This window comes from Hyperolius riggenbachi, chromosome 2 (genome assembly GCF_040937935.1).
Source record: "Hyperolius riggenbachi isolate aHypRig1 chromosome 2, aHypRig1.pri, whole genome shotgun sequence".
Lineage (NCBI taxonomy): Eukaryota > Metazoa > Chordata > Amphibia > Anura > Hyperoliidae > Hyperolius > Hyperolius riggenbachi.
Window position 1 is genome coordinate 216082787 of NC_090647.1, and position 23350 is coordinate 216106136.

The following is a 23350-nucleotide window of genomic DNA, read 5'->3' on the forward strand; positions in this document are numbered from 1 at the left end:
GGTGTGCACTATTTTTGTAGTGTCACCTGGTAGGAAGGGGCAGATGTGGGAAATGAAGATGCAGGAATTGGTTATCACCTGAATGTGAGGATAAATGAGCAGTGTGCATTAGGAGCTAAGGTTTTGGGGATGCTCTTTTTATTTCAGGTAGAGGGGTACATTTAATTAGTAGGGAAGTTTTAATCATGACTGTATTACTCATGTTGAAATGCAATTGAACATGCTGTGTTTACTTGTGAAATATACAGGATCTTCTCAAAAAATTAGCATATTGTGATAAAGTTCATTTTTTGCTGTAATGTACTGATAAACATTAAACTTTCATATATTTTAGATTCAAATACACACAAATGAAGTAGTTTAAGCATTTTATTGTTTTAATATTGATGATTTTGGCATACAGCTCATGAAAACCCAAATTTCCTATCTCGAAAAAATAGCATATTTCATCCGACCAATAAAAGAAGTGTTTTTAAAACAAAAAAAATTTAACCTTCAAATAATTATGTTCAGTTATGCACTCAATACTTGGTCGGGAATCCTTTTGCAGAAAAGACTGCTTCAATGCGGCGTGGCATGGAGGCAATCAGCCTGTGGCACTGCTCAGGTGTTATGGAGGCCCAGGATGCTTCGATAACAATAACAATAATATTTATATAGCGCTTTTCTCCCTGGGGACTCAAAGCGCTGTGACCCTGCATTATGCAGTCTCAAAGGCTAGGGAAAAGAGGTGAGTTTTTAGCCTTTTTTTTAAAGCTGTCCAGAGAGGGAGCCTCTCGTACTGATTGTGGAAGTGAGTTCCATAGAGTAGGGGCTGCGTAGGAAAAGGCCCGAGCATCAAATCTTAAGTGTATCCTGGGAATAATCAGCTTCATCTTGTTGGCAGAGCGGAGGGTGCGTGGAGGGGCATAAAGTTCCAATAGATCCGCTATGTATTTGGGTCCCATGTGGTGTAGAGCCTTGAATGTCAGTAGGCAGATCTTAAAATTGATTCTCCATTTTACTGGCAACCAGTGAAGAGTTTGCAGTACTGGGGTGATGTGTGAGCTGCGGGGGGCATTGGCTAGGAGTCTGGCTGCAGCATTCTGTACTAGCTGTAAGGGGCGCAGAACCTTTTCTGTAGATCCGATGAACAGGGCGTTGCAGTAGTCTAGGCGGGAGGATACAAATGCATGAACCAGGGCAGGTAGGTCTTCAGCTGGGATAATGTGTTTGATTTTCGCTATATTTCTTAGATGGAAGAAGGAAGACTTGACGACAGCTGATATCTGCTGTTTGAGTTTTAGATTTCCATCCAGGATCACCCCAAGGTTTCGCACAGAGTCTTTATACTGCACAGTATCTCCCCCAATTGCTAGTTTGAGGTGGTGAGCGTTTTGAACTTTATCCATCATGTGTGGACCACCTACCACCAACACCTCTGTTTTGTCAGCGTTCAGCCTCAGCCAGCTGGTGTTCATCCAATTTTGTAAATCCACTAGAAACGCATTTATGGATGCTGATGGGTCTTGGGTGCCAGGCTTGAAGGACAGATACAGTTGTGTCATCTGCATAACAATGGTATCCTAGGCCATAGTTCTGGATTATTTTGCCCAGTGGGAGCATGTAGACTGCAAAGCGTAATGGTGATAGTACAGAACCCTGTGGAACTCCATAGGGAAGTGGCACTGCATTAGAGTAGTGTGTGCCCAGACATACTTGCTGTGTCCTGCAAGATAGGAAGGTCTGAAACCAGCTAAGAACAGTACCCCTTAGGCCACAGTAATTCTTCAGTCACTGGATTAGTATTTCATGATCCACAGTATCAAATGCTGCAGACAAGTCAAGAAGAATCAAAATTGAGCAACCACCCTTGTCCCTTGCAGTAAGTAGATCATTCATTACTCGGACTAATGCCGTTTCAGTGCTGTGCCTTTTCCTGAATCCTGACTGAAAAGTATCAAAGATGTTGTTATCTGTAAGCCTGGCTTCCAGCTGGTTGGCGACTACTTTCTCGATAACTTTTGATAGGAATGGTAAGTTCGCCACAGGTCTGCAGTTGGTTACAGAATCGGGATCTAGTGATGGTTTCTTCAAGAGGGGTTTTATGATTGCTTTCTTTAGTTCTTCTGGGAAAAGTCCACTTTGCAAGGAGCACTGAGTGATTTTGTGAAGTGCTGGCCTGATCAGCTCTGGGCACTGCATTAAGGATCCAGTTGGGCCAGGATCCAGGTCGCAGGTAGTGGGGCGGAGACTTTGAATGAGAATTCCAAAATCTTCTTCACTCAGAGTGTCAAAGACTTGCCATGGTGGTACGGTAGTAGGCAGATGCAAAGTCCAGTGGTCAATTGATGTTGGTGTAATGCTGGCACGGATGGTAGACAGCGATAGTGGCCTTAAGCTCATCCAGAGTGTTGGGTCTTGCGTCTCTCAACTTTCTCTTCACAATATCCCACAGATTCTCTATGGGGTTCAGGTCAGGAGAGTTGGCAGGCCAATTGAGCACAGTAATACCATGGTCAGTAAACCAGTTACCAGTGTTTTTGGCACTGTGAGCAGGTGCCAGGTCGTGCTGAAAAATGGAATCTTCATCTCCATAAAGCTTTTCAGCAGATGGAAGCATGAACCCACTTTTGAACCAGAAAAAGCGGCAGAAGCGCCTGACCTGGGCTACAGAGAAGCAGCACTGGACTGTTGCTCAGTGGTCCAAAGTACTTTTTGCGGATGAAAGCAACTTTTACATGTCATTTGGAAATCAAGGTACCAGAGTCTGGAGGAAGACTGGGGAGAGGGAAATGCCAAAATGCCTGAAGTCCAGTGTCAAGTACCCAAGTACCCACAGTCAGTGGTGGTCTGGGGAGCCATGTCAGCTGCTGGTGTTGGTCCACTGTGTTTTATCAAGGGCAGGGTCAATGCAGCTAGCTATCAGGAGATTTTGGAGCACTTCATGCTTCCATCTGCTGAAAAGCTTTGTGGAGATGAAGATTTCACTTTCCATTATGACCTGGCACCTGCTCACAGTGCCAAAACCACTGGTATATGGTTTACTGACCATGGTATTATGCTGCATACACACTTGAGATAAAAGTCTTTGGAAAAGGCAATATCACAGACCAATTTTACCCCATTACATGTAGTATGAGTGCCATACTCTACACAGTCTATTCTATGGAGCTGCACTTCCCATCAGATAAAATCTTTGCAAGATTCTGCACACAAAGATGCCCGTACACATTCAAAAGATCATTATCCGCAAAAGATCTCTTCCTGCAATAGATCCATTCCTGCAAAATGCATTCATAGTCTATGAGATCTGCAGATCCTCATACACCCCTTGTTTAACAGACTTCATCTGCATAGCTGGCAATCATCTGCAGATCTGAAAATCCATCCTGGTGGATCTGATCTGCAGATTATCTGCAGATGATTGCCTGTTAAACAAGGTGTGTATGAGGATCTGCAGATCTCATAGACTATGAATGCATTTTGCAGGAATGGATCTATTGCAGGAAGAGATCTTTTGCAGATAATGATCTTTTGAATGTATACGGGCATCCCTGTGTGCAGCATCTTGCTAAGATTTTATCTGATGGGGAGTGCAGCTCCATAGAATAGACTGTGTAGAGTATGGCTCTCATACTACATGTAATGGGGTAAAATTGGTCTGTGATCTTGCCTTTTCCAAAGACTTTTATCTCAAGTGTGTATGCAGCATTACTGTGCTCAATTGGCCTGGCAACTCCTGACCTGAACCCCATAGAGAATCTGTGGGATATTTTGAAGAGAAAGTTGAGACGCAAGGCCCAACACTCTAGATGAGCTTAAGGCCGCTATCGAAGCATCCTGGGCCTCCATAACACCTGAGCAGTGCCACAGGCTGATTGCCTCCATGCCACGCCACATTGAAGCAGTCATTTCTGCAAAAGGATTCCCGACCAAGTATTGAGTGCATAACTGAACATAATTATTTGAAGGTTGACTTTTTTTGTTTTAAAAACACTTTTCTTTTATTGGTCGGATGAAATATGCTAATTTTTTGAGATAGGAAATTTGGGTTTTCATGAGCTGTATGCCAAAATCATCAATATTAAAACAATAAAAGGCTTAAACTACTTCAGTTGTGTGTATTTGAATCTAAAATATATGAAAGTCTAATGTTTATCAGTACATTACAGAAAATAATGAACTTTATCACAATATGCTAATTTTTTGAGAAGATCCTGTATACCTCATTGGCTCAGAGCTGGTGCATTTAATTGTTTGCCTAATGTATTGGAGTATGTATATGATCTTTTCCTTCCAAGAGTTTGGGATTTTCATGTCACGCTTCTGTCCTCTTATACACTAGGCATCTTGGAGTTCTTTCACCACCAGCTGAAGGACATAGTGGAATATGCTGAGCTGAAGACTGTGTGCTTCCAGAATCTGCGTGAAGTGGGGAATGCTATGCTCTTCTGTCTTCTTATTGAGCAAAGCCTGGTATGTAGATCATGCTACTACATGTCATCAGTGGCGTTCCTACCATGGGGCGGCAGGGGGTGTCATCAAGGCCTCCCACAGAGGCCTGTGCAGGAGGGGGAAGCAAAACAGAATGGAGGGGTGGTGGGGAAAGCGGCGGGGAGGGGGACGGACCCCCCACCTCCCTCACCTGGGTCCCCTCCTTCTGGCGCTTCCCCCCCCTCCTAATTAGCAGCAGCTTAATGCGGGCAGGAGCGGGCGGAGAGGACTTACTCACCTGCTTCCTGCGTTCCAGGCGATGGCGCACATCGTCATCGTCACGTGACGCTGCTCTCCGCCTTCTTCACTGCCCACTGTGCTTCCTGATTAGCGGAAGCGCAGTGAGTGACAGAGAAGTCGGAGACCAGCATCACGTGAGTATGACGTGTGCGCCATCGCCAGGAAGCAGGTAAGTCCTCTCCGCCCCCTCCTGCCCGCATTAAGCTGCTGCTAATTAGGAGGGGGGAAGCGCCAGAAGGAGGGGACCCAGGCGAGGGAGGTGGGGGGTCTGGCCCCCCTCACCGCCACCCCTCCTTCCAAGCTTCCCCCATACCGGGGGCAACTATACTACTGGGGCAACTATACTGGGGAGTGGGGGCAACTATACTAGCTATACTGGGGGAACTATACTGGGGCTAACTATACTAGCTATACTGGGGGCAACTATACTAGCTATATTGGGGGCAACTATACTAGCTATACTGGGGCAACTATACTGGGGGCATCTATACTGGGGGCAACTATACTAGCTATACTGGGGGCAACTATACTAGCTATACTGGGGAAACTATACTAGCTATACTGGGGGAACTATACTGGGGGCATCTATACTGGGGCTAACTATACTAGCTATACTGGGGGCAACTATACTAGCTATACTGGGGGAACTATACTGGGGGCATCTATACTGGGGCTAACTATACTAGCTATACTGGGGGCAACTATACTAGCTATATTGGGGGCAACTATACTAGCTATACTGGGGGCAACTATACTGGGGGCATCTATACTGGGGGCAGCTATACTAGCTATACTGGGGGCAACTATACTAGCTATACTGGGGAAACTTTACTGGGGCCAACTACACTAGCTATACTGGGGGCAACTATACTAGCTCTTCTGGGGGCAACTATACTAGCTATACTGGGGGCAACTATACTAGCTATACTGGGGGCAACTATACTAGCTATACTAGGGCAACTATACTAGCTAATACCTTAAATTACAGTTAGCTCCGTCCTCATCTGGTCATGACCACGCCCATTTTTCGCCGCGACGTGCTAAGCACGCCGCAGGTTGCGGTCACACCCATTTTTTCCGGGGGGGGGGGGGGGGGGGGTCTTTTAATACCCAGCACCGGGTGCCAAAAGCCCTTGGTACGCCACTGCATGTCATTCCTTGTACACACTGGGATCATTACATCAGCCACCCATGTGAATCACTGCTGTAGAGCTATTATTCTACAACTCAACAGATTCACATCCCATCCTCATAAAATGTTTCTACTTGTGGTGTAGAAAGCCAGTTGTTAGCATTCTATGGTAGAGATGTTTAGTCTGGGTTGTAATCCTCAGTACTTTGTACTTTTGTAACACAGGGAAGGACTTCATTTCAAGTTCTGTTTGTAGTATGTTTTCATGTCGGTGGTCATGTATTACTACTGCAGCGATTTTCCAGCGGGGCAGGGGAGGTCTCGGCAGTGCAACTGTGTCAGTGGTGCCCACCATAGGTGCGGCAGGTAGCAGTGGTGCCAGGGATACCCAGCAGTGGTTGGTGGGCAGTGTGAGACTCTCCAATGAAGATATTCACAAAAAGAAAATAAGAGAAGTGTACAGATTAAACATTTTAATTGTACTTCAAAATTGGCAGAATTGTACCTATTTACCTGGGACACTGATCTGCTTCCACATGCATGGGGGTAGTTGCCACCATCTCTGCAGCATTGAGGTGAGGGAAAGCTGCTTGTTCTATGCATGAATGATAACTTTGCAGTAGACTGGAGGGATTTCTGCCCTTTTCTGCCAAAGTCGCACCCTTGTCATGGACTATGTAGGTTTTCATGAAACAGTTGTTGGAGCCCCAGTCTGGCTCTGCCTTTCTGGCTTTGGGGACTAAAGGGGCTGTTAATTTATTTTTTTACATACCGTAACTAGTTTTTAAATGGAAAACAGCTGAGATAAGAAGCATAGCTCTAAAACGACTTAATTAAATCACCTCGAATGGTAGGTACACACTATACAATTTTCTTTTAGATTTTCTGTAAGATTTACCTGCCAGATGGATAAAGCTGGCCGTACACTGGCCCGATTTCCCGCCGATCGACAGCAGATTCGATCACTGGGATCGTATCTGCTGTCAAATAATTTGCGCTAAACGCACCCGACCGATTGATTTCCTCCTGATATCAATTGGTCCGTCGATCGTGCCGTGCAGATAATTACCGTCGATCGCCCGCGGGTAGGGACCACGTCGCTTGCGGCGTATGATTCGGGGCCTTTCGACGCACGTATACATTACCTGAAGCTGGCTCCCGGGCATCCCATTCGTCACTGCTCCCGTCATGGCACCTCCGGCATCCTCGTATAACTTCCGCTGTCACTGCAGTGAAAGCGGAAGTACAAATAGAGGGCGCTCTATTTGAACTTCCGCTGTCACTGGTGTGATAGCGTAAGTTATACGCGGCCGAAGGTGCCACATGACGGGGACATCACGCCCGGGAGCCAGCCTCAGGTAATGTATGCCGGGGGGGGACAGGCGGCAGCTCAGCAGATTGTGAATCGGTTTCAGGCTGAAATCGATTCACAATCTGTTTGCAGTAAAGGCAGCCATACGAGCCTTATCTGATCAGAGAGGGATCTGTCTGTTGGTCGATCTGATGGCAAATCGACCAGTGTATGGCTACCTTAATTTCCAACACTTTGGAAATTATCTATCTAACCATCTATCTGCCTAGCAATTAAGTATTGTTCTACTCAGCAGGAGATAACCAGAAGACAATGCACCAGAGATAATGACCATTCTCTACAGAAAATAATCTGAAGGCTCCTACACACGCTCTACTTTCAGGAACGACGGGTCCGTCAGACCTTCCTGCTGGGCGGGTGTTCCAGCAACAGTAGAGTGTGTGTACAGTCTGTCGGCAAACTGATAAGGCTGTTTATAAACGATCCGCTCAGTGGGAGGGTCTGAGGGACCCGTCGTTCCTGAAAGTAGAGCGTGTGTACTAAGCATTATGTTGGGAATACACGGTACGATTGAGCCATTTAGATCGCTCGAATGTTAATTTCCGACATGTCCGATCACCCGCCCGAGCGAGTCGGCGCTCCGTACCGCATGGGGGACAATGGAAAAAGATAAGGAAAACGAGCAGAAGATAAGAGAATGGCCCGTGGGGTCGAGGGGGGGGAATCGATCAGGCGGCATAATCGAGCTGCGGAAATGCACAGTGTATTCCCAGCATTACATTAGACATAGAGATGATGGGCAATTGAATCATGTCTTATGCTAGGTACACACCATACAATATTCTGTTTGATCTTCTGTTAGATTTACCTGCCAGATAGATTTTTTTTTTCCAACATGTTTGAAAAAATCTATCTGGCAGGTAAATCTAAAGGTGGCAACACACGATACAATTAAATGATCCGATTTTATGGCAATTCGATAAATATGATTGGATCTCCCCAAAAAATGTAAAGCTTTTTTTTCATTCGACTGAAGAATACAATTGGATTTCCCTTTTTTTTTTTTTTTTTTCGTTTATCGATCCGGAATGCTGAAAATGTTTCTAAAGATTGTACAGTATGGTGTGTGTTAGATTGTCAGTTTATTAATCTACACACCCATGCAATCTTCTCAGTTTCCAATCATTTGTATCATAATTGGGGAAAAATTGAACATGTGGGTGGTACATTGGTCATATTTTTGAAATGTTACAATTAGTCAGCAAAGGTGATTGCAATTCTTAAAATGAACAGATATTTAAAAACGGTATGTGTGGCCACCTTAACAGAAAATCTAACAGACAATTGTATGGTGTGTACCTAGCATCAGATTAGACACGATGCCTGCAAAATAGAAGAATCATATGGAGAAAGTATTTTATCTCACTGAATTGCCTCAGGCTTAACCTCCTTGCCGGTTATCCCAAGCTTAGCTCGGGTTAACCCGCCGCAGAGGATTCCTCAGGCCCTGGTGGGCCGATTTGCATAATTTTTTTTGTTACATGCAGCTAGCACTTTGCTAGCTGCATGTAACATCCGAACGCCGCCGCTACCCGCCGATCCGCCGCACAGACCCCTTGCGCAGCCTGGCCAATCAGTGCCAGGCAGCGCTGAGGGGTGGATCGGGACTCCGTGTGACGTCATGACGTCAGTCCAATAGTCGCCATGGCGACGGGGGAAGCCCATACAGGAAATCCCGTTCAGAACGGGATTTCGGGCCCTTTTCCACTAGCAATCGCTAGCGTTCACGCTGAACGCTAGCGATTGCTGAATCGCAATTACCGGCGATTCCCCGACGTTCGCGGCCGCGATTTTGCTATGCACTGCATAGCAAAATCGCGGCAAATATCGCTCCGCCGCGCGTTCGCGTTCCTGGCAAAAACGAATCGCGGTAGTGGAAATGACCTACCGCGATTCCTATGTTAAAAAGCAAACCGTAGCGATTGTAAAATCGCTAGCGGTTTGCGTTTTTGCGATTCGCTGGTGGAAAAGGGCCCCATCCTGTTGGGTATTTGCGCCGGCGGGGATCGGAGGGGTGGGTGGGATAGCGAAGGGAGGGGGGAAGCATGTAGCTAGCGCTAGGCTAGCTACATGCTAAAAAGAAAAAAAAAATTGCAAAAAACACCCCCCCCCCCTGCCATGCGCAGCACATTTTAAGAACAGCAGGGAGGTTAAAGGCTCATACACACATTGGATTTTTCCAAACGACCCGTCGTTTGGACGTCAAATCCGGGCGTTCAGCTAATAACGCTGATTTTGACGGATCCGCCAGGCGACGGGTCGTTTGGAAAAATTTGACGTGTGTATGTACCTATAGTCTCACTCAGTCCGCATAAGCAAAGAGGCAATTTTAGAGCAATGAAAATTACATGGAGACTCGGAGTAATCCTCAGATGGCATCTTGTATAATGTTTTCACTGGCGTGCTTTACTTTACAGGAGTCGGACAAAGGGGCACTTTAACAGATGTGTGGAGTATAATCTAGTAGATTGTTTAGATAGGTCTACACACTAGATGAATGTATTATTACCTAAATAAATCATCTTGCAGCTTGTAACCAGGATAAACGGACTTGTAATGAGTATGAATAGAGCTTGTGGTTGAGTTCTCAGCTCTCGGTCTGAATGATTTCAGGGATTACGATTGAACAATTGAAACGTCTCACCTGATGCGTTTAGGGGACTGTCCCCTGGTTTCACAACTTTGGGCTCCATTCACAAAATTTCTCATACATTACTTGCTTATCACCTAATTGAAAAAATAACCAGCACATTTACAAGCAAAATAATCACTCAAAGTAAGTTGTTCCTGATTTAATTTCCTTTTGAATATTACTTTTCTTACCTTAATTATATAATACTGTATTTTGCTCTTTGGGAGCTTAAAGGATACCCAAGGTGACATGATGAGATAGACATGTGTATGTACAGTGCCTAGCACACAAATAACTATGCTGTGTTCCTTTTTTTTCTCTGCCTGAAAGAGTTAAACATCAGGTATGTAAGTGGCAGTTCCTGTCTGAGTCAGGACTGGGTCAGACTACGGTGTGACCCTCAATGGTAAGAAATTACAACTGTATAACACTTTCCTAGCCGAAAATGGCATTCATAGATTTTAGCTCTGACATACTTCAATGAATGTGTCATTGAGCAAAAATAATAAAACTGTAAAAACTTAAAAAGTAGATTCAAATATAAAATAAATCCGTGGAATATTTTAAAAAGTCATTTTAGAAGGAGGATGATAGAAACCATTATTTATTTCATTAGTCTATTTTTACCTCTGGTGTCCTTTAAAAAAAGGAACATAGATAAGATGAAAACAGGTGAAAAAGCTTTGTGAATGATGTCCTTTGTATGCTGAGTGGACTTTTTAACATAATAAACCTGGTGAAATTATGTATTGTGTCCGGATCGCTTCTTCGTAGTTGATACTCGATATAGCTCATGGAACTCAGTCTCGGGGCTATTATTCTTTTAATCACACTGATGTCTGCTTAAAGGACAACTGAAGTAAGAGCGATATGGGGGCTGCCATTTTTATTTCCTTTTAAGCAATACCAGTTTCCTGGCTGCCCTGCTGATCCTCTGCCTCTAATGCTTTTAGCCATAGAACCTGAACAAGCATATGCAGATCAGGTGTTTCGGACGTTGTCAAATCTGTCAAGATTAGCTGCATGCCAGGCAACTGGCATTGTTTAAAAGGAAATGCATATGGCAGCCTCCATATTCTTTTCACTTAAAGGGAAGGTTCAGGGAGGGGAGTGAGAAAATAAAAATCAATTTCCACTTACCTGGGGCTTCCTCCAGCCCGTGGCAGGCAGGAGGTGCCCTCGCCGCCGCTCCGCAGGCTCCCGGTGGCCGACCCGACCTGGCCAGGCCGGCTGCCAGGTCGTGCTCTTCTGCGCTCCAAGGCCCGGCACTTCTGCGTCCCACGCGGGCGCGCTGACGTCATCGGACGTCCTCCGGGCTGTATTGCGCAGGCGCCGTAGTTCGGGGCCTGCGCAGTACAGCCCGGAGGACGTCAGGTGACGTCAGTGCGCCCGCGTGGGACGCAGAAGTCCCGGGCCTTGGGGCGCAGAAGAGCCCGACCTGGCAGCCGGCCTGGCCAGGTCGGGTCGGCCACCGGAGACCACCGGGAGCCTGCGGAGCGGCGGCGAGGGCACCTCCTGCCTGCCACGGGCTGGAGGAAGCCCCAGGTAAGTGGAAATTGATTTTTATTTTTTCACTCCCCTCCCTGAACCTTCCCTTTAAGTTGTCCTTTAACCATGTATTTTAGTAAACAAATTATAGCTTCACCAAAATGGGAAATGCAAATCCTACATTCTTCATTAGTATTTGCATGCAGATGTAGACATTTGTATGAAAGCCATATTAACATGCTAATTGCACAGCTTTTTCAGGCTGCCTGCAGTAATAGTGCACTGTGTTAAACCTTTGCTGTAGCCTACTTACAAATGACAATACATTTTTGTTTTAGTCAAACTTGACTTACAGATTAGTATCCTTTTACTTTCACTTCCAGTAGAGGTTTGCATTGTGAAAGTAATTGCAGTGTAGATGTATTGTAAGCAGATAAGGTATGCAAGGCCCTGCATATAATAGCCCTAGCTTTACTTTTGTTCTGTGATCTCTTTGCAGCTTGCTGGAAATGTAATAGCGGTGCTTGTCCTTGTCGGGGTCTCTGTATGAATACAAGTGACACAGCAAAGTGTGACACTGTCACCTTGCCAGAAAATTATTCTGCATTTACTGAGAGGCACCAATGTGGGAACAATCATGCTGGGGGATTACAGGAGATTGTATGATTCAGGGCTGGAGGGGTCTAGCATAATGACTAGCTGATCGAGCTTTTCAATGCTCCCTGTATCGTAGCAACAGAATTGGCCTAGTCATTGGAGTGCGGCAATTTAGCTTCATTTAGCCAGAACATTAGACACTAATTGGAAGAAATGGTTTTGTTTTTCAGCTCCTAGCTGTAGAAAGCCAGAATGAAGCAAAAATTATATAAGCCTGAGGTGGCTTCAAGCAGCAAGCCCTTCTGATTTATGTCTCTCCTTGCCTCTATAATACCTATATACTGTACTTGCCTTTTATGTTTCTTCTAATGTGTCATTTTCCCCCCTCAGTCACTAGAAGAAGTGTGTGACTTGTTACATGCTGCCCCTTTCCAGAACATTCTGCCCAGGGTCCATGTGAAAGGTGAGTGTGCTCACGGCTGGTTTCTTTCTCTCAGCCCTCTATGGCCCGTTTGCTTTCTCACAGTTAATCTGCATAGTTAAAGTTAGCCACTTATGTCACTAAACATGACTACATGTATAATGACACAATTCAGGCACTTTTCTGTACCCGTGTTAATAAACACATTGATTCCTGTGTGCTGATGCCTCTGGATCTGGGGCACACGGGGAACATCCACTCTTTCCTAATTTAGAGCCATACTCCATTTATTTTAGAAAACCTTGCCTTTGTACCGGCATTCCAGTGCCAAAGCGTCACTGGCCGGTAGTGGCCCTTGCAGGGGCGTAACTAGAAATCACTGGGCCCACCTGCAAAACTTTGGATGGGGCCCCCTCCTGCCAAACCCCCTCCCCCAGAAAGGCTGGGGGTAGAGCAGCGCTGTACACAAGACCCTGCTGAACACTGAATATGGGACTGTCTACAAAATTTTGCGATTCCTTATCAGTGGCTGAGCAGATGCAGTCATGAGAACAATTGTGCAGAGAGCAGAATTTTTTTTTCTCTCTACCCTTAGTTGTTAGTCTGTCAGGACAGGACCCCCTGTGGCTTTGGGGCCCCCCTGCAGCTGCATCCCTTGCAGGGTCTATTCTTACGCTCCTGGCCGCCCTCGCACTGTGCAGTTGATGATTATAGGCAGGGTTTAGCACCAGAACAGGGCAGGGAGTTATTGTAGGCCCAGCAGTGGAGGTTTTTATGCACACAGAAAATTAGTGACACAGATTCATATAGTGGCAGGTAGGTGGCCATACATGGAGGGATCCTATCATACAAGTAATCAAAATATAAATTCAATGTTAACGATTGATGAAAACCAAATATAAAAAATGTGATTCAATTGTGTGTGTTCTCTTTTCTTGATTGTTTAGAGACTAAACAGTCTAAAATCAACATTGCATGTATCACATTCTCATAAAAACTTAGTGACTTTACCGGCGTGTTTTTTCTTGCACCTTGCAGATGAGTGCCATTGCACTCTCTGTACGAGAGATATCAGAGATACAGAGTGCCATGGGAGCAAGACAGCAGGGCGGATGGGTTACAGAAAAACACTGGAAAACTCATACGTTTGTATGAGAATGTGATACATGCAATGTTGATTTTCGACTTTGTAGTCTCTTTAACCACTTCTGGACAGCAGTGATTGACATCTATGCCCTGTTTGGGAGCTCTTATTCCTGCCGGAGCATAGATTTCAATCACTCTAGCTGCATGGTCCACTCGCTCTTGCCATTTGCACCAATCTGTTTTCACTGCAGCCTGATTGTGCGTCGGTCACGAGCCACTTTTATTGAACCAATAACCGTGATTGCAGCTCAGCTTTTTGAAAAAGAAAAAATGTGGTCCTTATGGGGCCAGAGACAGTTAGTCCGAAAGTGGTTGACTGATGCATGTTTTCCTTCTTTTTAAATTCAGGAAGGTTAGAACTAGAAAAAGAACAGTGTTGCATTTAGGATGAGTGTACTTCAGGCATTGAGCCCCGGTGGCAAATCTACAAATGTATTGGTCCCTGTATAAGTACTGTATCAGGGCCCCACTTCATACATCCGCCATTGTATTCAGTCACAGGCACTGAGGAATGATCCTGCACTGGGGCTGTAACACTGGGTATTTCAAACACAGCATGTGCTGTCATTCTGCATAACAATAGTGACCAAAATGGAAGAAGGCTTCCAGGTACCAAATGACAACTATGACTCCTGGTCTGCCAGTACTTGAGCCTGTAGCCCTGGTGCATTCTGCCAGCCAACAGAGCTGTGACCGTGCATGTTCATTGCAATAGAACAGCGAGTATGGAAGAAAGAGGAGAATTGCAGGCCTTTCTTGGAGAATGCAGTAGTAATTTTCCAGGAAACACCTGACCAACAAAGTTGATGGCTTTTGTCATTGAACAAAGTTAGTCCAATTGGTTAGAGGATACTTGTTAAATCATTAGACTATTGTGGTCACAGACAATAAGCGGTCATGAAGATTTCACGTGACCGTTGCAGCCATATTTGCTAAGGCAAGCAGCGTACTGCAGAGAGTTGTAGGAAAGGAGAAGCAGAATTACTCCATCTGTGGGGAAATATAGTAGTATTCTTATCACTTAGAGCTGTGTCGGAAGCAGGGGATGAGGGACATCTGTACAGTGACACTGACACTTCAAACTAAATGTGTGTCCAAAGAAGGCTTGACAGTTAACAGGCTGTATTTTCTTTCACCTTATGTATGTGCTTATTTTGCTCCACTTATTTGTTGAAAATCTAGTGTAGCTGATGTCTCATTCCTCTTAAAGCACACCTGAACTGATTAAATGAAAAAAGTAAATAAATACCTCGGGCGCCCCCATAAACTCTCTCTTCAGCCGGCCTCCCCTCTGTCTTGCAGTTTTATCCCTTGTTCTTCCGTTAAGGGTGCATTCTCTGTCCACTTGCGTGCCCAATATGTGTGTCCACTCCATCATGGCTGTGCACAGCAGCTACAGAATGGGGTGTACCAGGCATGCACGGTTACAAATGTTTCCTGACCACGCATGCTCAGGACACTTTTAACAGTGGTGGTTGTGCACAGCCATTCGGGAGTGGTATTGAGGAGTTGCTCAGGGGGAACAGAGCAATGCAATGCAGTTTTGCTCCACTTGGGCTCAGTCTGCGCTTTGAAAAGAGGGAGGGGAGCAAGAAGGCAGTGGGGAAGCTGGCTAAGCTGAGGGCCATGAAGCTCATGAGGGCACAGAAGAACCCACAGGTATGGCCACCTTATAGTTTATTTCTTAATTCAGGTACCCTTGAACGCTAGTTAAGGCCTGTCCATTATTTTAAAATATATTGTATGGCATATATTCTTTAGCAAACACAGCAAGCCAGGCTAAGGCTTCGTTCACACTTCCAAACGCCGATGGCTATGTAAACAGAACGCAGTGTGTGATCACACGCCATCTGCACTGCCGTGCGTTGCGCTGCTAATTCCATTAACTACAGTGAATGGAGCAGCGTTGTGCTTTGCCGAAAAATGTGTGCAACAATGCGACAAGTAGGCTTAACAGTAGACAGTGCAGTCTATATACTTTTGATGTCCCTGCATGTTGCACAACATACACGCTGCTGAAATGCCCATGGCAATGCAAATAATGTGAACAAGGCCTTTAGTGTGGGTGCCATTTCAGCAACACCCCAACAGAATACGTCACTAGCCTCCAGGCTAGCAACATATCTCAACAGAACTGAACCCTGGAGTGCCACCTGAGGGACAGAGTCCCAAATCCCTCCTGGTGACCATAATTGTGCCTGTGTATGCACCTTAATTCAGAGGTACCCAACCTGGGGGCCGCGGCCCCCTGGTGGTCCGTGGGCAAACTTCTGGGGGGCAACGGCTGATCTGGCCTTTCTCCCTCTCCCCCCTGCGGCCGCCGCTCCTGTTAACTTATGAGCAGGCGGCCACTTCCTCCCTTATATTTCCCATAGCCCCTCTCCTATCTCGTATTACAGCAGCGCTTCCTGTGCGGCTGCTGTAAGGAGGGAAGGAGGCGGGGCAGCGGTTTCCATGGTAACGGGGATCGCTGCTACAGGAAGCCGCTGCCCTGCTTCCTTCCCTTCCTTACAGCAGCCACGCAGGAAGCGCTGCTGTATTACGAGATGCTGCAACCGAGGAGAGGAGCGCCTGGGGGAATATAAGGAAGGAATCGACCGCCTGCTCGTAAGGTAACCGGGGCGGGGGTATGGAGCGGGGGCCCCTCTCCTAGCTACACTGGGGCAGCTATTCTGGGGTAACTACTAGCTACACTGGGCTAACTGTACTAGCTACACTGGGCTAACTGTACTAGCTACACTGGGCTAACTGTACTAGCTATACTGGGCTAACTGTACTAGCTATATTGGGCTAACTGTACTAGCTATACTGGGCTAACTACTGGCTATACTGGGGTAACTGTACTTGCTATACTGTGGTAACTATACTTGCTATACTGGGCTAACTGTACTTTCTATACTGGGCTAACTGTACTTGCTATACTGGGCTAACTATACTGTGGTAACTGTACTTGCTACACTGGGCTAACTGTACTTGCTACACTGGGCTAACTGTACTAGCTATACTGGGCTAACTGTACTTGCTATACTGGGCTAACTATACTTGCTATACTGTGGTAACTCTGCCGCTGCCACTAGCCACACCCCTCCCGGAGAAAATTTTGGTCGGGACAGTGGGCCCCGGGCTCAAAAAGGTTGGGGACCCCTGCCTTAATTCACTCCCTGCCATGTCACTGGCAGCAGGAAGTAAAGGCTATCTCTGAAATGGGAACACAGGTTCTCTGCCCATAACTAAATAAAAGCAGGTTTGGTTTAGAGTTAAACTTTACATTATTTATGCTGTGGATGGCCTACTTTGGAATATGATTGCAGCCAAGGTAACCTATAGGAATGATGTATGTTTAATTCTCAGAGGGGGAGCGTCTAGAGGCAAAAATGAAGAGACTGGAATCCAAATATGCTCCGCTCCATCTGGTGCCACTCATAGAAAGACTTGGAACTCCGCAGGTATGTGCCTCATGACTGCATATAGTTACAGAATTGTTCAGATGGTCACTGTTGGTGATAATGGTGAGAGAAGGTGCATTTACAGTGGGAAGACAGCTGAGACAGCAAGTGTACAGCGTAGATGAAAAAGCGTCACACTACCAGCCCCAGAAAGCATGAAGCTGGCACCAGAGTAGGTGTTTCTAATCCAGCTTCTTCCCATACTGCTGTGAGATTAACACTGGGTTAACACTATACACATTGCGCAAAAATTCTGCATGTGAACTCAATGTCCATACAGTTGTACTGGCATTTTCCCATCTCTTTGTGCTACGTAATGCGTGTGAATATGTGCACACTATATAGACGTTGATCAGGATGTGAAATAATACATGTAGTGACCATTGCAGTGCACACACGTTATAACGCATAATTTATACAACACACACACTGTGTGAACCCTGCCTATCTCTTTGTGGCCTGCAGTGCTGGCCACAAAGGTAATCTCTCAGCAGGGTAGATCAGATATATTGTGATCATAAGGAGAGACTGGCTGCTGCCCCCGCTCCTTTCTGCCTACTTCATGTAAATGATGGGATGGGGAAGGATTCTCAACAGCTCTCTGTAAAGTGCATTGCTAATTCAATTCATTTACTTTTGTATGCTTTATAGAAATGGGAGGATGAACTAGGGCTCTGTAGTGAGGAAAAAGTAAAGTAAATATTTGTCCACATTGGGCATTAATTGTACTTCCAGTCAGTGCCATCAGTTACTAAACCACATTAGTATAGTATTCACTGATGCAAGCTCCATATACCAGTTTGACCAGCAGTATGGAACTTTGTGACTGCAGTGGCTGACTCAAATCCCACTAGCAGCCTGGCTGTCTGTAGCTTGACCAGGATCCAGTAGCCAACACCACCCACATCATGGCACACTCTACCCAGCCATCCACTGGGCATGCTACAGACAGCCAGGTTGCTAGTGGGATTTGAATAAAGCTTGCATCCGGGGTACTACACCGTACGAATATGGATCAGGTAACATTGAGCACAATCTGTGCCCGATGTGGAAATATATTTACATTCCTTACTAGGCATGATCAGTGAGATGCAAATCATTCCAAGTTGATGCAGTATTGTGCACTTTTTGTATCCAAATTTACAGTTTCAAAATGGACCAGTTGAATTTAACTTTGGCAGAAATGGATTAATACATTTTTCAAGCTGCATACATTTGCATAATCCTGCACCCACTCAGAATAATTTGCATATTAAGTATCCCTATTCATTATTTTATCCTCACTTTAAAGTCCCTTTAAGAGTACAATTATGTTTTGAGATTCGTATACGAAAAGTGTTCACAATTTTCATGAACATTTCTGCTTTTTCTCCCCTCCACAGCAAATTGCCATTGCAAGGGAGGGTGATTTACTGACCAAAGAGCGTCTTTGCTGTGGCCTCTCTATGTTTGAAGTGATTCTTACCCGAGTCCGCACTTTCCTGGATGATCCCATCTGGCGTGGTCCCCTGCCCAGCAATGGTGTGATGCATGTAGATGACTGTGTAGAATTCCATAGGCTCTGGAGTGCAATGCAGTTTGTGTACTGTATCCCTGTGGGCACGCATGAATTCACTGTAGAGTAAGTATTACCTGTCACATGTCACCAAATACTTCATTTGCGTCATCTGAAACTGCTTTTACTATTGCTGCAATTTAGGAGCAAAGAAAAGGTCTAGTTAAAGTCAATGGGAGTTGTGATTAAAAAAAAAACCAGATACTTGCCACTGGCGCATTCAGACAGGGCTTGCGGATTTATGGAATCCCCCCGAGACTCCTGTACCTTTAAAAAAAATTCCCTGAAATCGTTGAAGCGGACAAGCTGGTAAATATACAGAGGCTTGCCTCCTGCAGGGTCTGTGGGAAAAACTCAGCTTTTTCACTATTATAAAGACTGCATGTAGACAGCTACATAAGGTATTTCACAAGTTTTTGACAGTTCCTTAACTCCAGGAGGGCTGCCTGCAGCTTGTGTGAGAGGCTGACCATCCCTTACATCCTCCACACCCCTATGGACGGTATACCTATATCCTTCCCTCCCCTAGTCCCACAATCCCCCCCCCCCCCACACACACACACACACACACCATGTTGTTAATGTTTTATTTTTGCTTTGGCAATGCTAAATGTATTTGGTCCTGCCAATAAAGCTTTTTTGGATTTGGCTGGCTGGGACAGGAGACACATTACAGGCAAGTAGCCTGTGTGATGTGGGACTGTAATACAGATAAGCTATCTGCTCTATCTCAGTCTCTCCACTGCTCCTCTCTCCCACATTCACCATCGTTTTCCCCCTTCTCCTAGTGCTGGCTGGAAGGGGGGCAATCTCCCCCCAGGCCGCCTTTCATTCAGTGATTTAGGGCTGGTCTGGTGTATTCAGGTTTGTTGTTGTAAGGCAATGTGAAACCCTAGACTAGCTGATAAAAGTGCAATTAGAGGACAGGCAAGCTGGTAAATACACACAGCATGATGCAGAGCTTGCCTGAAGGGGCCGTGGGCAAAAATCTGTCTGGTCTCTCCCCATTGTTATAATGACTGCATGTGTGGATAAGGTGTTAAACAAGGTGAAAAGTTTTTGACAGTCCCAAGACTCCAGGAGGGCTGCTTTCTGACTTGTGTGAGAGACTGGCAGGGACAGGAGTCCTATTACAGGCAAGTAGCCTCTGTGTGATGTGTGACTGCAATACAAATAAGCTCTCTGCTCCATCTCAGGCTATTCTCAATTTCTCTCCACTCCTCCTCTCTCTGGGCTAGTGCACGCCAAAATCACAATAGCAATTAGTGGGTGCGATTTTGTGAAGCAATTTTCAGAGCGATTTCTGAATGAATCGCTCAAAAAAATGCTACATGCAGTATACTTGTGATTTGAAAAAATCATAACGCTGCTGTGAGAATACCCTCATAGGGTAACATTAGCCAAGCGCTTTTCAATTCGCTGTCGATTTGAAAAATGCTCAGAAGCACTCTTGGTGTGCACCAGCCCTCCTTCATTCACCTTTGTTTCCCTCTTCCCCTAGTGCTGGCTGGCTGTGTCGTCTTCTTATACAGGAAAGCTAAATAAAAGTGCAATCCTGGTGAGGCAAATTATTATTATTTAGTATTTATGTAGCGCCGCCATCTTCCGCAGATGCATATATCCCTGCATCATATGGGTATCACTTGCACTATGTGACACTATGTGGCATATTCCACTGAATTGTCCAAACTAAGTCTTTCTCCCGTTCCTCTCTCTGGGAGTTGTTCCAGCGCTGTCCCCTGTTCAAATTTGCTGCTACCAGAAGCCCTCAGAAACACTTGCGTCCTTGAGTACTTCCAAAGATAGGCAGCTCCGTAATACGCCAGCACACTTTTGTGCATGGGCAGTATGGAGCCACCTGTATTCGGAAGCACTCAGGGACATAAGTACTTCTGGACATTTCAGGAATTCCCCCCCCCCCTAAAAATCCTGCGCTTGCCCCTGCTTGCCTAAGGAGAGGGAAGGCTCTGGGTCCTAATGAGCCTTCCCTCTCCTCTCCTAGTCCCCTCGGTGCAACGCTAACTTCCCAATTTGAATCACCCACCGCGGGGGACTTTGTAAGTATTCTGTAGCAGAGTCCTCCCGAAGACAGGCGGCTCCATACTGCGCACACTCGAGAAAGGGCATTCGCGTGTGCGCAGTATGGAGCGGCCCGTCTTCGGGAGCACTTAGGCTCCTGAAGACTTCTGAAGCCTCCCTTTGGCGGCAGACACAGCAGTATTTGAACAAATTAAATACTTCTATGGGTGAGCCAGCGCTGGAACAGGGTCCGGGAGAGGGAAGGCTCATTAGGACCCAGAGCCTTTCCTCTCCATAGGTATCTGTTTTTTTTAATCACCATTCCCAATGACTTTAATACCAAAAACACAATATCTTGTGGGAAATATATAGTGAGGGAGAGAAGTATTTGTCTCCCTGCTGATTTTGCTCGTTTGCCCTCTGGACAAGAAATGAGATTGTAATGCTAGGTTTACTGTAGCTGTGAGAGACAGGATAACAAAAGAACCCTCAAAAACCTAGTGCCCCAAAGTCAAAGCTTTATGTGCATTGTAATGATTGAAATAAGTATTTGATCCCCTGTCAAAAGATGGCTTCAAAACAATGAACCACTCAGCTGGTCAGTAGGGGGAGATGCTAGCTGAACCTAGGAATGACAAGCTTGCCATGTATAATTCAAGCAAACAATTGTATACATAAAGAGGGGGGCTTCAAAGATCCCCCCCACCATATAGTAACAGAGACACGGATAAAAATACCCCTTCATGTTTGCAGACACTGTCTCTGCCACTTGATTGCGTTTAGGCTCCAAGTGACTGTCCAGACCAGAAACATGTTTAGAATAGAAAAACAGGCAGTGATAAGAGAAGGGCCATGTGCCACCTAGTGGAAAGCAATAAGCACCACAGAAGTCAGGAAAATCTCCCAGTGTTCAGGATAAGAAATTGAAAATATCTATAGGCAATAATACATTTTATAATCTTAACCAATAAGATATAATGCATTAACCCAAAGTCCACCAACAAGCTCAATCTTTAGGTTAGATTGGACCCAAGTGCATAAAAGTCCATTTCTCAAAAAAAAAATATGCTTAAATCGTTGCGATCATTCATTCCAAGATGGCCTGTAGCATCAGTCCTTGATATCATTATTGCTTCTCTTTATGCTAGTAAGCGCTGCCTATATCCTCCTCTGGAAGGAACTTTAACCATCTCAGGACCCACTATTTCTAGGCATGAGTTTGCACCTCCATTCATTTCTCTGAGGGCTAGTGCACACCAAGAGCGCTTCTGAACGCTTTTTAAAACGCTTGCGCTTCAAAAAGCGTTTGGCTAATGTATTTGAATGGGATGGTGCACACCAGAGTAATGTGCTTTTTTTCCAAATGCAAACTTGGGTCCTGCAGCATTTCTGCTGATTTCTGAGGTGATTCAGCCTCAATGTTAAGTATAGGAGAGTGGAAAATTACTCTGAAAAGCGCTAGATCAGATCAATTTTCCAAGCGTTTTTGTTACAGAAGCTGTTCTTCAGTTGCAGCTCTACTGTAACATAATATGAAAAATGCTACACTAAAACGCTCCAAAAATCGCAAGGCACATGCCTAGAATCGCCTTAAAAAAATCACTTCAAAAAGCGGTAATTGTTTGCTTTTACGCTAGTTAGTCGGGGTGATACTTCCCAGGTTTGGATTGAACTCAAATGTTCAACCAGTCTTTTGCGCATTGGTCTAGTGGTCATCCCTATAATTAAATTTACAGGGACATAGGAAGGCATAGACTACAAAATGTGTTCTACAAGTGATGTACTGTTTCATGGTAATAATTTAGTCCCCCAACCTGATCCATGTCTGTTCAGAATGCACATAATGTCACCTCGATTTAAAGAAAGTTTAGTTATATGGTTGGTTGAATAGACAAGGACTGTTTGATGGAACTTGTGTACTTTTTTGTTCTAGGCAGTGCTTTGGTGATGGTCTTCACTGGGCTGGCTGTATGATCATTGTTCTTTTGGGTCAATATCGTCGCTTTGATGTTATGGATTTCTGCTATCACCTTTTGAAGGTGCAGAAGCATGATGGCAAGGATGAAATTATCAAGAGTGTGGTATGTACTGGCTGCAGTGTCATCTGTAATAATGTAAATACTTGGGTGCTTTCTTCATGCCAAATAATTTCACAGCTTCATAATATTATATTGTATGGTTGAGGAGAATGGCTATGATGGCCACTGAACCACCTTACCATGGGAGGAGACAAAGGCTATGGTGCAGAGTGGCATAGGCTATGTAGCATGGTGAGTATGGGAGTGGATGACATCAACCTGCCTTTCAGACCTATGCAATATTGCCTAAAGTATTGGAATGCCTGCCTTTCCACACACATGAACCTTAATAGCATCCTGTTCTTAAAGGGGTTCTGTGGGGGTTTCTGAGGAGAAAAACTGCCACTTACCTGGGGCTTTTATCAGCCCCCTGCAGCGGTAATGTCCCACGCCGTCCTGCTCCCATCCGCCGTTCCCAGCAGCCGGCACCGGGCTATTATTCGTCTGTCACACAGATGAATAATGCGCGTTGCTGCGCCTCCGCTCGCGTCATCTGAGGCTTACTGCGCAGGCGCAGTACAACGGGTTCTTGTACTGCGCTTGCGCAGTAAGCTTCCGATGACGCAGGCGAGCGGGTGCGCGGCCACTGTAGCGCAGCCGCAGTTTGATCCCATGCCACTTAGACCGGGGCCGGCGGTGGCGAACGGCAGATGGGAGGACGACGGCGTGGGGCATTACCGCTGCCCGGGGCTGATAGAAGCCCAAGGTAAGTGTCTGTTTTTCTCCTCCGCAACCCCCCACAGAACTC

At 45.6% G+C, this 23350-nt stretch overlaps 1 protein-coding gene across 2 annotated transcripts in view; it reads left to right on the plus strand.

Annotated features, from left to right (window-relative positions):
• The window catches only part of CYFIP1 (cytoplasmic FMR1 interacting protein 1), a 123542-nt gene that overhangs the window by 97783 nt on the left and 2409 nt on the right, over positions 1-23350 (plus strand). For both annotated transcript variants that reach the window (XM_068268129.1, XM_068268128.1), the window contains exons 26-30: positions 4328-4458; positions 12328-12400; positions 16856-16950; positions 18333-18571; positions 22458-22605. In XM_068268129.1, coding sequence (XP_068124230.1) covers positions 4328-4458; positions 12328-12400; positions 16856-16950; positions 18333-18571; positions 22458-22605 — 686 coding nt within the window. The remainder of the gene's footprint in view (positions 1-4327; positions 4459-12327; positions 12401-16855; positions 16951-18332; positions 18572-22457; positions 22606-23350) is intronic.